We start from the raw sequence: 15125 nt of genomic DNA, 5'->3' as shown, positions 1-15125 counted from the left end.
ACAGATAAATGCCAAGCCTCATCTTCTCCTCCCACCTTGAATTCAACAGGACAGAATTAGGATCACATTTGAGCTAAGTTAGACAGGAGCAGTGCTTGGCAGAGGCTATCTTGTGCCATGACATCTGGCACAGTGGAACTGTGACTGCTTTGGGGCATGGAGGTGCTGCTGCACAACAGACAGGGCGTATCTGCACAAGTCCTCTGAGCCTTTGGCTGTAGGTCAGTTTTGCAGCCCCCACATTTATCCCTTTCCCCCCACGCAAGGCTGATGAAGCTGAGCTGCTTTGCTGGCGGCCTCCATGTTTCCTCATCTCCTGTGAGGTCTCTTAGCCTCAGCCCTCTCTGCAGCCTTTTCCTTGCACTCTCTATTTCAGATGTAGCCTCACAGATGTAATCACAGTGGATTTGTTTAGGATTCTCCTGCTGCCTCCACTCCTGGTGGATTTTAGCACCTCCTCCCACCAGGCTCATTAATTCCTCCAAGTTTGTTTTCCTGCTGCCACTGTGCCTGGTCCAGTAGCTCTGCTGAATCGCACTAACACCCCGATTGCCTGTGCCAGAGCCACTCTCATCATCCCCCCGCTTCAGCTGTCCCTTCCAACAGCCTCATCGGTGAAGCCCTTTTTTTTTCCATTTGTAATTCAGTGGGTATTTGTTCCACTGCAATATATCTGTAATATTGCCTCTTCTGCATACCACTGAGGTCAGTTGTTGCCCAGGTGAAGTCCTGGTGTCCTTCTGTGCCTGTCCCTACCCTTCAAAACCCTCAAACCTCCCCCACTGCAGCGTGGGCAGGTGGAAGCCCTCCCTGCCTGACCCCTCCAGCTACCTGGTCTGTGCAGGAGCCCACTGCGTCTCCTCCCTACTGCTTACAGAACAGGTATAACCAAGGGATATTGTCTGCACCATGAGTAACCCTTCTGGGTCCTCCTGGTGCTCACACCCCTCGGATATGTGTGTATAAATTGTGACATTAATACATTAATAATAGGCTGGTCACGACCCTGTGATAGACTGCTCGTGGCTCACTGCGAGCACTTAGAGCACAACATGTTCCTGCTGTCATGTAGCTCCATGGCCATCTCACTGGCTGCAAGTACTGTGCGGGGAGATGTGTGGCATTAGCTCTGCTCCATGTGGTGCTGCTCAGCCCCAGGAGTGCATCGAGCTCACAGTGGGGTGCACGGGCCCCTCTGGTGCCGCCGTCCCCTCCCTGGCATGGAGGAGGGTAGTCATCCATGCCCCCCCCGGCACTGTACGGTGCGTGGCTGAGACTGGCCACAGGAGCAGCAGATGTGCTGGAGGCTGAGGTGATGCTTGCATCCATCTGCTATAAATCAGATGGCAATTCCCACGTGGCTTCTCCACAGATCCCGCAGTGCCACTCCCCTCAACCATGCTCTGCAGCAGTAATTAACTGTAATACCACCAGCCCTTTCCTGCTGTAGGAGTAGACTTTCTCCTGTGTCCCCTCTATCCAGCCTCCCAATTTCTGGAGGAAAGGCAGCTCACATACAACTTCCTGCAAGCACGTACACATGGACAGCAGCTTTATCTCCCTGAGAAATTCCAGGCAGCTGCCTACAGCCACCAAAAGCCCCTCTGCCTGCCTGGAGCGAAGTGAGCATCCCATTTGTGAATCTCAGCAGGCTCAACAACACCCTGACAGTGCAGAGGCTGCTGTTATCTGTCTTCATTTAACTATTATCTAAAGTGCTGGGTTTTAAAGCCAGAATGTCTGCTCCAAAATGAGGCATACGCTAATCCTATGCAGGACAGCAATGGATGAGGCAGACTAAGAAAAGCAGACAAAAAAAATCATTACCTTGCAGTGCTAATCTGCTTTCTGCAATTATTCTATTGCACTGAACGTGTTGCTAGCTAAGGCCCTGGGTTGCAAATAAATATGTTTCCACCATGAGTCATGAACTGTTACAGAGTTGTACTCGAAGTAGTGTCCTGACTGCTCTGGGGACCTGCACTCAAATCAGTATCACCCCTGCAAGCCTGTTGGAGCCCTGTGGCTTGCAGAGCAGGTGGGAGTGTCCCCCTGGGGCCATGACACCCGGATGCCTGGCGCTGCATGGAGGGGTGCTGGTACTGGGGCAGCTCCAGTGTGTTCCCCAGGTAATGACAGGGACGTGTCAAGCCAGTCTGAATCAGTGGGGTGGCAGCAGCCCATCGCAGCTGCTCGCTGGGTTACTGTGGAAACAGCAGAAGTTCAGTGACAGGGGATTTGTGCAGAAAGGCCATTTTGAATTTCTAAGCACCGGGTTTATTGATGTTGTGTAGTTGACCCTAAAGGTTAAAAAAAAGGGGTCAGGTCATGGAGCAGCCATTAGCCAGGAGGTCTGCACACCCCAACTGCACCTCCCAAACATCCTTATCTGATGCTTGCCTGCAACCACAGCTCAGACGTACCTGCCAGGAAGGAGCTGGGGAAGATTTTTCAGGTAACAAGCAGGCTTGAGGAGATGGAAAACTATTTGCATTTAGTTCAGAAGGAAAAGAAACTGTGTTTGTCTTATAAATTATTCACTGGGTAGTTAATTGGTTTGTTTTGGAGCTTTTCCATCCTGGGCTTCAGTTGCTGTTTAAAACAGACCATTTGGGATACAAACCCAGGGCTGGTGCCTCTGCTTTGCTTTCTTTAGCTGTTTTCCACTGTGAGGGTGGCAAGGGCGGGAGCAAATGCTGGCAGGAGCCCTTGTAGAGGAGCTGCACAACCTCAGGACAGAGGAACAAAAGCCTCCAGGCCTCTGCTACTGGGTCCAAGAAGGATTTTTATTCCCTGTAATGTCTGAGGGAGCTGCTGGGAGGAGACGAGTAGGTTTTGCCTCCACAGCCATGGAGGGAGCAGAGCAGGTTTGCTTGGAAATGCTAAGAAAGTTCACAGCACACACCTAGGGGCAGGATGGTGCTTCTCCAGCTGTGCTGCAGCCATGCATTTAGCAGGATCGCGTGGTCATTCCCACCTGACAAAGTCCCCTCTCTGCTGGGGCTGTCACTTCTCTGCTCTTCCTCCTGTGCTCCAGACTTACCAGTGTTTGAGCATTGATTCCAGAGCTCATAGATTTGCTGGGAACAGGGTAGTGGTACTTGGTGTCTCCTGTGATCTTTATGCATTAAATGCAGCTTTTCTCAGTGGTCTGGGGGTCCCACAGGCCTACATCTCCTGGGGGCTTCTCCTCCATCTGCCCAGCAGTGCTGGGACCAGCACTGAGAGCGGCCAATGCTTCTGAGCCAGCTCAGATTTGGGCTTCCAGGCATGCATTTCCCCTCCTCCCCAGCCCAGGACTGCCAAGTCCTCTTCTACGTCCCAGCATCCTGGCAAGGACAGTGCCAACATCTGCCTGGCATCTGGACAAGCCCGGCAGCACTGATGGGGTGCAGAGGAGGCAGAGGGGCTGCTGCTCACTGTGCTCACCCAAGCTTCCCAGTGCAGGAGGCAAGGGGATTACTGCTTAGCTCCATGGGCACATTGGAGCCAGATCCTGACATCCACCCAGGTGGCTCCACCAGGTCGCACCTCTGGCTGTGCTGCTCCACAGCTCCTGCAGAAGCAAAGGTTTTGTTCTTACTGAAATGCCTTTTCAAATGGAGCATTTCTCCTTTCTGATTTACACAGCTATATGCCGCTGGGCTTTTTATTATTAATAGTCTTGACATTGGTAAAAAGGCTGCCAAGCCCTCTGAGTGGGAATGAAGGAGGAGCACCCAGGGTGGCAGCCGGATCACCTGAGGCTGGACACATGTCTGCAATTTAACAGAGGAACTGTCCCAGGCTGTGCCTCGTCCCTGCGCCGGGTTGCGGGGCAGAAGCCCATGGCATCTGGCCACTCGCCAAGCACAATTCAATCAAAGGCATTGGCGTAATTGACTTCATGTCTCCCAGCAGGGCCTGCAGCCAGCCAGTGCTTTAACAGAGATCAAGATTCAACAGAGGAAAACAAAGGAAAAATTAATTCAGAAAGGTCCCTGGCTGCTGCTGTGCCTGGAATCTGGCTATTGATGTCAGTGTCCCAGGGGCCCTGGCATGCTTCCAGCCTGCCATGTAAATAGAAAGCTGCCATGCACGGCTGGGGTGCAGCCTTCCTCTCTTGCCCTGGAAGGGGCCAAGTCCTGCCGGCCACCCTCTCACTGGCAATGGGATAGTGGCCCCTCTGCCTCCAGGCCTTCCCCACCAGAGCTGGCAGCACCAGGTGCCAGCGGGGCCACAGGCGGCCCCAAGCCCGGTGGTGCTTCCCCTAGCCAAGCATGGCAGAGACACACTGCGGGGGCCAAGGCCAGTGCCGTACGTGTGTTTGCCAAATTGCAGTCTGAAAATGGTGAGGAATGCCATCAAACTGACAAGGGCAGGCGAGGCCGGCGTTACTCCCATGCAAGCAGTGACTGAAGCCCATCAGATTTCTCCTACATGAAGAGAGAGGCTTTGGAGTGATGATGGACCTAAAGGCTTTGGTTCTCTAAGCTGAATTCATCTTTTTTTTGCATGAAGCCATTCTGAAACACTGTCATCGCATGGGAGAGAGGGAGAAATTGAGATTTTCTTTGGCTGAGTACCTGGGGTGGGAGGCGTGGATGCAGTTTCCCCCCCTTGCAGAGCCTTTCTAGTGCGTGGTGCGAGCCCCAGCGCCACCCATAGTGCTGCCCGCAGGCACCCAGGTGGGAGCCAGCCAGAAGCATGGGAGTCAGCCAGAAACACAAGAGTCAGACAACATGTGGAGAGGAGGAGTTTCCAAGCTTGCAAAGTCAAATTTGATTTGTTTATTTAAACAAAAAAAAAGAATAAAAAAAACCCCAAACAAGCAGGCCTCAGGTATGGGCATGAGCACAGCCTGATGGTGCTGCAACCATGGGAGTCCTGACAACTTGCTTCAACAAATAGGAAGCGTAGAGAATGCCAAAAGCACTGGCAGGCTCTGGTTATCAAAATTCCCACAGGGAAGAGCACAAGCCCTCTGAGTAGTTGGGGGGAGAGGTGAAAGCTGGCCAGGGTGGCTGGCATGATGGAAAAGTGTAGGTTAGACCTGCGCCTTCCCCAGGACTCAGCAGCACCTCAAGGGGACACAAGACCACTATCAAAGCGGAGAGAAGGAGACACCTACAAGTTTGCAGCCTATAGAGGAGCATCTCCACCCACTGTGACATTTTGTGCAACCGAGCAGGGAACAAGAAGGGCATTCATCCGGCAGAGATTGTGGCTGCTCAAACCGTAAGGAAGGAGACACTGATGCAGAAACCGGAAGGTCTGCTGCTAACAAAGACAGGAGGTTTATTGATCAGCAAATGGGAAATAATGGTCCTAATCACAAGCAGCCTGGTATTGATAGAGCTGAGTTAATAATGCTTAAAGAGAGGGAAGGAAAGGTCAATGTAAAAGTGAAAAATTGATTGCTGTCTCATTAGGCCTGGATGCCTATATTATTAAATATAAACTTGGCAGTGCACCTCAAGTAAACCAGGCAACATAAATTATGTAAATTCATCTCCCACCTTTCTACTGCACTACATTAAAGGAAGAAGAGTAAGACCCAAAGTACATGATAAAAGGGAGAGATTAAAAGGAAATGCACATAAGTTTAAGGTTATAGATCATGTCATAAATTAATTTAAATATGTGGATTGTTAAGATCCTCTAGCATAACCCTGGCCATACAATTTCCTCCAGATATTCTTCTATGAAACCTTCACCTTTGTCTGAACAAGAGAATATCCTCCAGAAAGACACTGAGTTTTGATTTAAAGGCAGGGCATAATAGAAAGAGCACTATACCCTTAATAAGCTAATGGAAAACTTATCTCTCCTATCCAGTATAAATGTATTTTGTTTTACATTCCAGAGAGACTGGTTGCCAAGCAGGAAACTTTAAGTGAAAAAATGACCTTTTCATATTGGGACTAGAAAATCGAGAAAACCAATATGAGTGAAAGATGAAAACATCAATAATTTCAGGCTGGTATTATGCATTTAGATGTAGAAAGAGCATTCTCTTTTAAATTTGCTTCTTTTCATATTGGCATATTACAGGTCAGAGATGAACCTTTACCTGTGCATCCCACTGGGAATCTGATTTTTGGCATTTTTAGAGCAGTAGGATTATCCAAGTAAGTTTGCTTCTGCATAAAACCAGCTTTCATCCCAAAGGTGCTGCTGCCCTGACAAAAATCAGACAGGCATTGCTGCTCTGGCATGCCAGGGAAGCAGAGCCCTCTGGGCTGCTGGGGTATGAGCCCTCACCACTGTCACAGCGAGAACACGCCAGTGAAGAGGATGGGCTGTTTGGCATGAGACATGGCATCAGTGCTGATGGGGCAGGGAGCAAGTCTTAGAGGAATGACACCGGGTTTGCTCCTGCTGCATCCTTCCCTGCTTTCTGGCTGCTCACAGAAGTCTCTCTGCTCTACCACACCACTGGGTGTAGAAAACCTATGAAGATTCACACTCTTTCAGGTTGCTGCCTTTTTGTCAGGTCTGGTTGAGATTGAGCAGCAAGTTAAAAAAAATTGCAGGGGAGACAGGGATGTTGCATGAGCCCCAGCCCCTTGGGGACCAGGCCAGTATTGACCACAGGCATGAGCCCTCACTGCTCCTTCCAGGAAGTTTCCAAGGGAAAGGAGGTCAATCCTGTTTGCTGCAAGACATGGGTATCACAAGGAAGCCCAACACACAGACTACAGTCCTGCGTTGTCGCTTAGAGCAACTCCCTGCAAAGCTGCCCTGAATTTACCATCTAAAACCCTTAGCAACATTCGTTGGAAATTTTTCATGCAACTATTCAGAAAGTCAGTGTTTGCTCAGCTCGTCTGTGCCTGGCTGTCTCCACGAGATCTTGTTTGCCTTGCCTGCGTGGAACAGGGTGACCAAGATTGCTGAAGTCTAAAAATAATATCTCCATTATCTGCCATCCCTGACACCTCCTCTTTGTAGCCTGATTTCCCAAGGAAACAAGGCTGCTGTGATCTTGTTGCCTCTTTGCCTCTTGACCACACAAATCATTTTCAGACCTGTTGACCACTTTCAGGGAGATGTGGCAGCAGGGTGGAAGTCTCAAAGGCAGCTGAGCTGCTGCAATCTCAGCAAAATTACCTAGGTGGGTGGAAGAGAGATTCAGTCTTGTAACCCCACATGGGAAAGGGTTACAGCCAGACCTCTGTTAGTGAGCAGCAGAGAAGCCACCAAGGCAAGGGGAGACACACAGCCTGAATGCAGCAGCTTTGCTCACATTCAATATCTTTTTAAACAGCCAATAATCCATCAGCAGGACACAGAGCCCCTGCAGTGGGGGCTCCTGGGCCATGGGCTTCTTTGAGCTGCCCCTGAAGTGATTTAATTCCTAATAACAATATTTGAATGCTTGACAATTAGAGAAGAACTCTCATGCTGCTTGCTTGCCAGGATGTGAGAGTAATGGTTTCAAAGACCCCTCGCTAAGCTGTTAATGCTAATCAGTATTAAGATTCCTTTTCTTCGGAGAAGAGTGCTACAATTAACCCCAGCATGCCATGCACCGATTGCTGGAAGCTGGTCTGGAGGCTGGGCTTGCTTGGAGACCTGGCAGGGAGCTCATGGCATCCTGGTGCATTGCATGTGTTTTATTTGTAGGCAAGAAACACCATTTTGGGGTGGTGGTGTCTCAGATCTGTCTCCTCTTCCGGAGGACTGATCCAGGGGCTGCTTGAAGAAGCAAGGTCAGCAAGAACCTACAGTCCCATATCTGGATGGGTGGGAGCATCCTGAAGCAGAGGTATCTGAGCAAAGATGGAAATAGGGCTGAGTCTCAGAGATAGTGGTACCCAGCTGTGGTGCTGCACTGCAGGCTGAACAGCAAGCACTGACAGGGAGACATTGAAGGTCCATGACGCTGTGCTGCTCAGCCTTGGTGTCCCTAAGAGCTAGCTGTGAATCTCTGGCATGTGACGGAAACTACCTCCCTAGTTTTCCTTTTGAAAGGGAATTCTCAACCCACCTTGGCCTCTTCATTTAATCTCCCAGTAGTGGATACTCAGCACCCCCTCCTGGCGTTTGTTTCCTTTCTAATTGCTAGCACTCAAACCGCTACTGCTGCATAAGAGAGGGAGGGAAGTGCGCAAATATCTCTTTATTCAACAGATGGCTTGAAAAACCCAAGAAGGCTTAGCTCTGTGTAGAAGGCACTTGTTTTAAGGATGCTTCATACAGCAGAACTGGAACACATGGTTTCCTTTCATCACTTATGTCAAGACTGGACCTGGGCTAAGAAGTGTCACCCCCCACCACCACTGCATGCCTGCCTCCTGTGAGCTATGTGGGGAATCTCTTCTCTCTCTCTATCTTGATACTTTCCCTTTGATCTGTGTCATCTCAGGTTTATTTTTGATGACACAGAAAGAACCTCATCAAGTGGGCAGAGCGCGTTTGCCTGTTGGGTTATTTCTCTTCCATGTTGGGCTATTTCTTCTCCTTTCTCTTCCTGCACAGCAGCCAAGGAGGGAATTTCTTTACCTTGGCTGTAGGAGGAATCAGCCCCTGCCAGGGGCTGGCATGGCCTGGGGATCACATGTGGCTCTACCCAGGGCTGATGGTTTCACACCCAGGTTTATTGCGTTGTATGGCCCAGACCGTGATGTGCTGTAAGGCTGGGTCTTCCTTTGCCAGAGTTGGCTTGGTGGCTTAAAAAAGCAAGTGTTGAGCAGAGTACAGAACTGGCCAGTGGGTACCAGGAACTTTCTGTGGTTATAAAACAAGAAAACCAAATTAGCTTTATTTTTTTCACACTGCATAGGCTTAAGTGTTTTTTAAAATAGGCTTGGTTTGCCCTGGATGTGGTAAACGAGTTCTTCTGAGTCCTGGAGGACTGTCAGTGTGCAAGAGACCGAGCATGGCAGGACAGGCAGCCGAGCCACAGCAGTAGCTAAAGAGTTGCCTCAGATAAGCCCTGTACCTGGGTACAAAGGTCCTTTAGGTAGGGGTGCTTTCTGCATGGGATAGATGAGGGCTAGAGCTGCCATGCAATAACTTTTTTGAAGGCACTGTCAAATTTTTTTCCATCTCACGGGTCCGCCTTGAGCAGTGCTGGAGGCTCAGACCAAGCATGGACCACTCAACTGAGCTGTGCCAGTGCACGTCCCAGCAGGGCATGGGACCTCACCAGGTGGGTAAGAGTGGATTGCAACCTCACAGCTTCCCCAGACTAGCTAACCTTCTCCTTGGGACAAGCCGGGAGTTGGGGAGTTGCAGTGTCTGCTGCTAGATTGTGCAGTGAGGTTATATGTGGCACGCAGATCATGCCTGATTTTTTTCTTCTCTTAAAGCAAAGACCTTTTTTTTAGCATGCTAATAAATGCTCTCCTAAAAGAGAAGACACCATCTGCTCCTAAGCACAAATTTAATTTTCCAAAGGGTTAGATTTAAATAAGATTCACAGGCTCAGAGTGGAGCCTGGAATGGGTTTTTGCCCCTTCTGCATCTTGCTGGAAGCAGATGTCTTAGTTTATGGGAGGGTGATGTGGTGCCTGCAATGAAACGGGGGTTCTGGCAGCTAGAGACTCCACAAACTCCCTGAGCTCCCCAAGGCCTGATGGTTAAAACTAATGTTTGCAGGTAGGCTTAGAGCATTGGCATGCAGACAAATGATCAGGAGCCAGTTGTATGGGGGCCCTGCCATGCACAGCCTGTGCCCTGCAGGGCTCCACCTCTTTCATCATCCTTAGGGGAGTCAGCAAGCAGGAATTACAGCTGCAGCAAGGTGCTTTCTTGTGCATAGCGATTTGTTTGGTGATCTGGAGCAAGGACATGCACCTGGCTGTTTTTTCCTGTGTGGGTGCTAAAAGCGCCAGCCACCTCACCAGTCACACCAGTGCAGGGCCCTGGTGCAACCCCTTTGAAGCACTGGTCCTGTGTCAGCTGAGCTGTATGGCCCTCATGTGCTTTGCCTCTCTTGCTTTCCAGCCACTGGTGTTGCTGATGGAGTGGCCTGAAGCAACCAACTTCGCCTGCCTAATCGCAGGCTACTGCCGTCTCCTGGTGGACTCCAAGAAGATGATATTCTCCAGGGCTGCCAGCCAGACGCCCCCACCTCAGATTATCAAGGCAGGTACGTTTCAGCCTCTGCTTTCTGTGTGAGCCCTTTCCCCAGCCTCCCCCTCCTCCTCCCTTTGCCTGGGGCTCTCCAGCATTAGAAGGGAGAAGGGTTTCTCCGGCATGTCCCCTCTGCTCCCATTTTCCCTGCAGAACCAGCAGCCTTTAACCTTTCCCTTTTAACCAGAAAACAAGTAGCAGGGAGACAAGTCCTCATTTTGGATAAGCTCTGACTTGCGGTGTCAGCTTGGGCCCTGAACACTCACTGCAAGCATTGTTCTGGCAGCTCCTAGAGCAGATCAGAAGGTGCCATTTGAAAAGACCTGTAATGCTGCCAGCCAAATGCTGGCTCCTCGCAGAACAGCCTGTGCATTGCCACAGGGATGCTGCATGCGCTCCTTGGCTAGCATCCCAGCTCAGGAGACCAATGCAAGTGTATGCACTCAGCCAAGGACTGCACTCGTGCTGCCTTTGGACACTGCTGCCTTCATCAGTGGGGGTCTGGGCTGCACAGGCAGCTCTGCAAGCACAGCTGCTCCACTGATTTCCTAAATCAGGAAGGAAACTTTGGTGTCCCAGCTTTTCAGGTGCCCAGCCTGATGCAGAGAGCAGAGGACTGGTCTGGGCAGTACAGGAGACCAGAACAGCTAAAGACAGGTTCTGTCCCACCAGGCACCGATGCTCTGTTCCTTGAGGATGGATTGCAGGTGTGAGTCACTCTCAAAATGATCGATGATTCTCAAGAGTAATTTCAAACAAGAGCCAACCATGAGCTACATGTTGTCTGTGCAGGTGTTCACATAGAATATGTTTTATATAGGGAAATATAAAATGCAGGATCAGCGGCTGGAGATGGCCAAAATACCAACCCAGCTGACTCTGGAAGGTTGCTCCCAGACCTCCTGAGTGACACTGCAGCTCCAGAGAGTGTGACAGGTCTTCAGTTTAGCTAGCAGAATGCCAAAACTGCCTCCTCAAGATGGAACTAGCTGGAGGAGGTGGGAGAAGTGCTGAGAGCTAGCAGGTTCCTTGGGAAAGGACTTGGTGCCTCTGAGGTCCGAGGAAGGCACCTAAACATGGGCTTAGCACGTGTGGGAGGACACAGTCACAAGAGGCATCAGGAAAGCATCTGCGCCAACCTCAGTGAATCCAGGGAAGGATCTGGCAGGTGATGTTGGTGTAAGTATATGTGCATGGTTTCCTTTCGTTTCTTCACCTGTGCCTCTTATTGACAGCTGTCATTGTGCTCTCTGCTCTGTGTGCCCTACAGAAACACATTTAGTCACATTTTGCTATGAGTGGAGGGTGTTTCCAACTTAACTGGCTATCATCAGAGTCGTCTTTCCCTGAGTCATGTCACCCTGAGATGGGCTACAGGGGCACATGGCTGTGGGGAGTCAGAGAAACGCAGTATGAAGCGGAGAGCATCCTAGAATTTCCCCAAAGGCTTGGAGGGGGGCTGGCAGCGCCCACAGTTGCTGGTCACTCAGGGGATGACTCAGCATGTGCGAGTGGTGCTTTTCCACACTCCTGATAATAGCTAGGATTTTTTCTCGGGGAGATTTTTCTTCATGGGCATGGTCCAAACCTATGCGGTAAGGGGTAATAGATCTTGCCCTTTTCTTGACAGTCTCAAGCAACCAATATCACTCTGCAGGGGCCTGGAGTGACTGTGAGGGGAATTCACAGTGTGGGTGGAACAGCAATGGAGCAATGAAATCATGGTCTTCATACCAAAGAGCTAGCCCTTCTCTGGATGGCCTGCTCTGTCCTCAGGGGTGCAATGAAAACCTCTTTGACCAGTGGAGCAGAAGAGTTTCCCTGCAGACCCAGTACACTCAGCCCAGCTGCTCAGGCATCCTTCAGAAGAGTGAATTTAGTGTGTATTGAGAAAATAAAGTCTGCTCACAGTTCTGGTCTCACTATGGCTGTAGGCTGAGCTGTCAGGAGCTAGGCAGATCACAGGGAGCAGGGACTGCTGATCATTACCACATCTCTGCAGGAATGATAAGAAAGCCCCACTGGGATGAGTCAAGTTAGCCCAGGCTTTGACTTTTCAGGCTGCAGGCAGGCTGTGCCAGAATTTTAAATGTAAAATCAAGCCCTGGCCCGTGCTTTTTGCCTAGAAGAGGAGCACATCTGTCTTCCCTAAGGCCCATTAAAACCTCCTGCTGAACTGCAGACATTTTTAGAAATGCACGCTCTGTCTGGATGCTGTCAGTTAGATTGATCTCTCAGCATTTCCCTGTGGAGCTGTATGCCAGATCCTTGCCCTCCGCAGGAAGGGTTGCGCCATGCTGGAGCTGTGCAAGCAGTTCGGCTCCCTGCCCCTTCCACTCCCACCAGCAACCATTGTCAGCCAAGTAGCTCGATGCCCTTGGTTGCTTTCTCAGTTCTTCTTTAGGACCTTCTCCCCCAGAGCATCCAACAGCTGGACTATGGATTTTAGGGTTTTGACCCCATTCAGCAACAGGTCCTGGCTCAGAATGGGTAGCCAGTGAGGCTGTCCAAGCAGGGCAGGCTGCTAGCATGACCTATCAGAGCTGTCTGGCTTTGGGAAAGCCTCTGCTTCGATCCATGCTGCCACACTGCAGCCCAGCACTAAATGCATGTCCCCAGCTGTGGCAGCCTTGTGTACATTCACACAGCTGTCATTTCTGAGTACCAGTATGTCCATAAATGAGAGAGATATTGTTTTGATTGGGATTTTAGCATTGCAGGTGATGAACAGTATAATACAAATGTGTGTTTGGGGAGACAAATTGTCCATTTTGTTGAGCTAATGAATTTAATTAGGATTTAATTTATACTTGGTAAGATGAAGCCTGCATCCCCCTGGCAGCCATTCTCAGCGCAGCTGCACAATTCAACCTGTAATGCAGACAGATGCCCCTCCTGAGGGCTGGACCACTGGCCAGAAGTTCAAGCAATATTTCAGCTGCTTGCCTTGCCTTGCACTAGGGAGCAAGGGGAGACTGTCACAGGGAAATGTTTAACAGCAGGAGCAGAGGGCTCTTTCAGAGCTAGCCTGATCCAATAGCTGTCAGTCAGACAGAAACAACGCATGGATCGTGGGCAGCGAGGGACAAGGAACTGGTGGGGGTGTTTGACACTTACTCGGCCAAGCAACATGGATGTCTCCCCAAAAGGCAATGTTGCACTACATTTAGCAATCTCCTGAGGAAAACTGCTTGGTCTGGCCAACATTGTGCAACAATGGTGACAACAATTCCTTCTTGCCATGTAATGTGTGAACTGGCAGACTGAGGCTGAAAGTCCTCATTCATACATGCAGCCAGGCTGCACCCATTGCCCTCTGAATATGGCTGGTGGCTCGGTGATGCAGCACCAGCATCCCCATGTCTCAGTACCTACTGTGCTGGCCAGCCTTCCTCTGGTTCTGCCCAGCTCTGCCTCCCAGCAAGCTACTAGGATCTTGCTTCCTCTCCCTGCTGTTGTCACATAGCACAGAAACAAGACATTTTCCCAGGTAGCTGACATGGCTGGAGTCCAACCCAGAGCAGTAAGAAAGCTGAGACATTTAGGAAACAGACTTGTTGGGAAAGGTTAAAGGAATTTGTTGTGGTTAGTCCAGAAGAGAGACGGGTGGGAGATGGAGGAACAGGACAATATTTATGATGTCTAAAGGTTGTTTGTAAAAGGGCACTGATCAATTGTGCTGCTGGACCATGGTGTCATTGATCTAATTCCTCACAAAAAACAGCTTTAGGGTCAATACTTTCTTATCATAAATGTTATAATCTTTAACTTGCTAAAATTTATATGATTAAACTCTATAGCACGTAATCATTTTGGAGACAATGGAGAAAACCACATGAGGAGGTGGCCTGTTCCAGCAGTGCATCACAGGGCTTTTGCTGGCTGGAGCTCAACTGCTTCTAAATCCTCTCCAGCCACCCTCCAGGCTCTTCTGGCCTCCATCCTTGCAATACCCCAGCCACACCTAAGGGCCTCACTAAAACACTTTCAACAGCTCTTTATTAATGGGAATCCAGATTTGATTAATTTAGGAAAAAAAAAGGCATGTCAACTTCTTCGAAACCACACAGGCTTTATTTGAGCTGACTGTCTTCCATGTCCACCATGTGAATCTCTGTACACCCCTCTCCCTTCTGCCTCCTCCAGGTCTTCCCTTCTCTCCTTATTGAGGGAGGGGCTGATGTCTCAGACTCAGACAGTCCCTTGTCTTCAGTATCAACAGTCTCCTCCTGTTCTTGGTGGCAACACACATGGTATCCTTCAGAGCTTAACTCTTTTCTCTACAGACCCATGGACTCAGGTGGGGAGGCAAAGGCAAGTGTGGCTCATACAAAGCCATCCATGGAAACATGCTCCCCTCCATCACACATGCGTTTATAAAGGATGCTTTAGTTATAGTTTTCCTGCCTCAGAGGTGGGGTAGAGACAAGCTGATTACCCAAAATCCCTTCCAGCCCATGATCTGTTCAAGGACTTAGTCAACAGGACCTCCTGGGAAACTGCCCTCAGGGACAAGGCAGCAGAACAGAGCTGGCAGATCTTTCAGGACACTTTCCATAGAGTGCAAAAGCTCTCAATCCCCATGTGTAAGAAATCAGGAAAGGAAGACAAGAGACCAGCATGGATGACTACATCAGTGGACAAGGAAAGAGCTACTGATGTCATCTCTCTGGACTTCTGTAAGGCCTTTGACACAGTCCCCCACATCATCCTTCTCTCTAAACTGGAGAGATATGGATTTGATGGATGGACCACTCAGTGGGTAAGGAATTGGTTAGATGGTCACACTCAAAGAGTTGCAGTCAATGGCTTGATGTCCAAGTGGAGACCAGTAATGAGTGGTGTCCCTCAGTGGTCCATGTTGGGACCAGTAGTATTTAATATCTTCATCAACAACATAGACAGTGGGATCGAGCTGAATGGTGTGGTTGACAGCTCTTGAGGGATGGGATGCCATTCAGAGGGACCTGGACAAGCTCAAGAAGTGAGTCCATGTGAACCTCATGAGGTTCAACAAGGCCAAGTGCAAGGACCTGCACCTGGGTCGGGGCAACCCTGGTATC

The 15125-nt window shown here is 49.9% G+C and overlaps 1 protein-coding gene across 14 annotated transcripts in view; it reads left to right on the top strand.

The window, feature by feature from the left end:
* FRMPD3 (FERM and PDZ domain containing 3) overlaps nucleotides 1-15125 on the top strand; it is a 65449-nt gene that overhangs the window by 40478 nt on the left and 9846 nt on the right. For all 14 annotated transcript variants that reach the window (XM_075763395.1, XM_075763392.1, XM_075763389.1 and 11 more), the window contains one exon: nucleotides 9934-10078. In XM_075763395.1, coding sequence (XP_075619510.1) covers nucleotides 9934-10078 — 145 coding nt within the window. The remainder of the gene's footprint in view (nucleotides 1-9933; nucleotides 10079-15125) is intronic.

This window comes from Balearica regulorum, chromosome 11 (assembly GCF_011004875.1).
Source record: "Balearica regulorum gibbericeps isolate bBalReg1 chromosome 11, bBalReg1.pri, whole genome shotgun sequence".
Lineage (NCBI taxonomy): Eukaryota > Metazoa > Chordata > Aves > Gruiformes > Gruidae > Balearica > Balearica regulorum.
The sequence above is the reverse complement of the archived record's forward strand: the minus strand, read 5'-3'. Positions and strand labels throughout refer to the sequence as shown.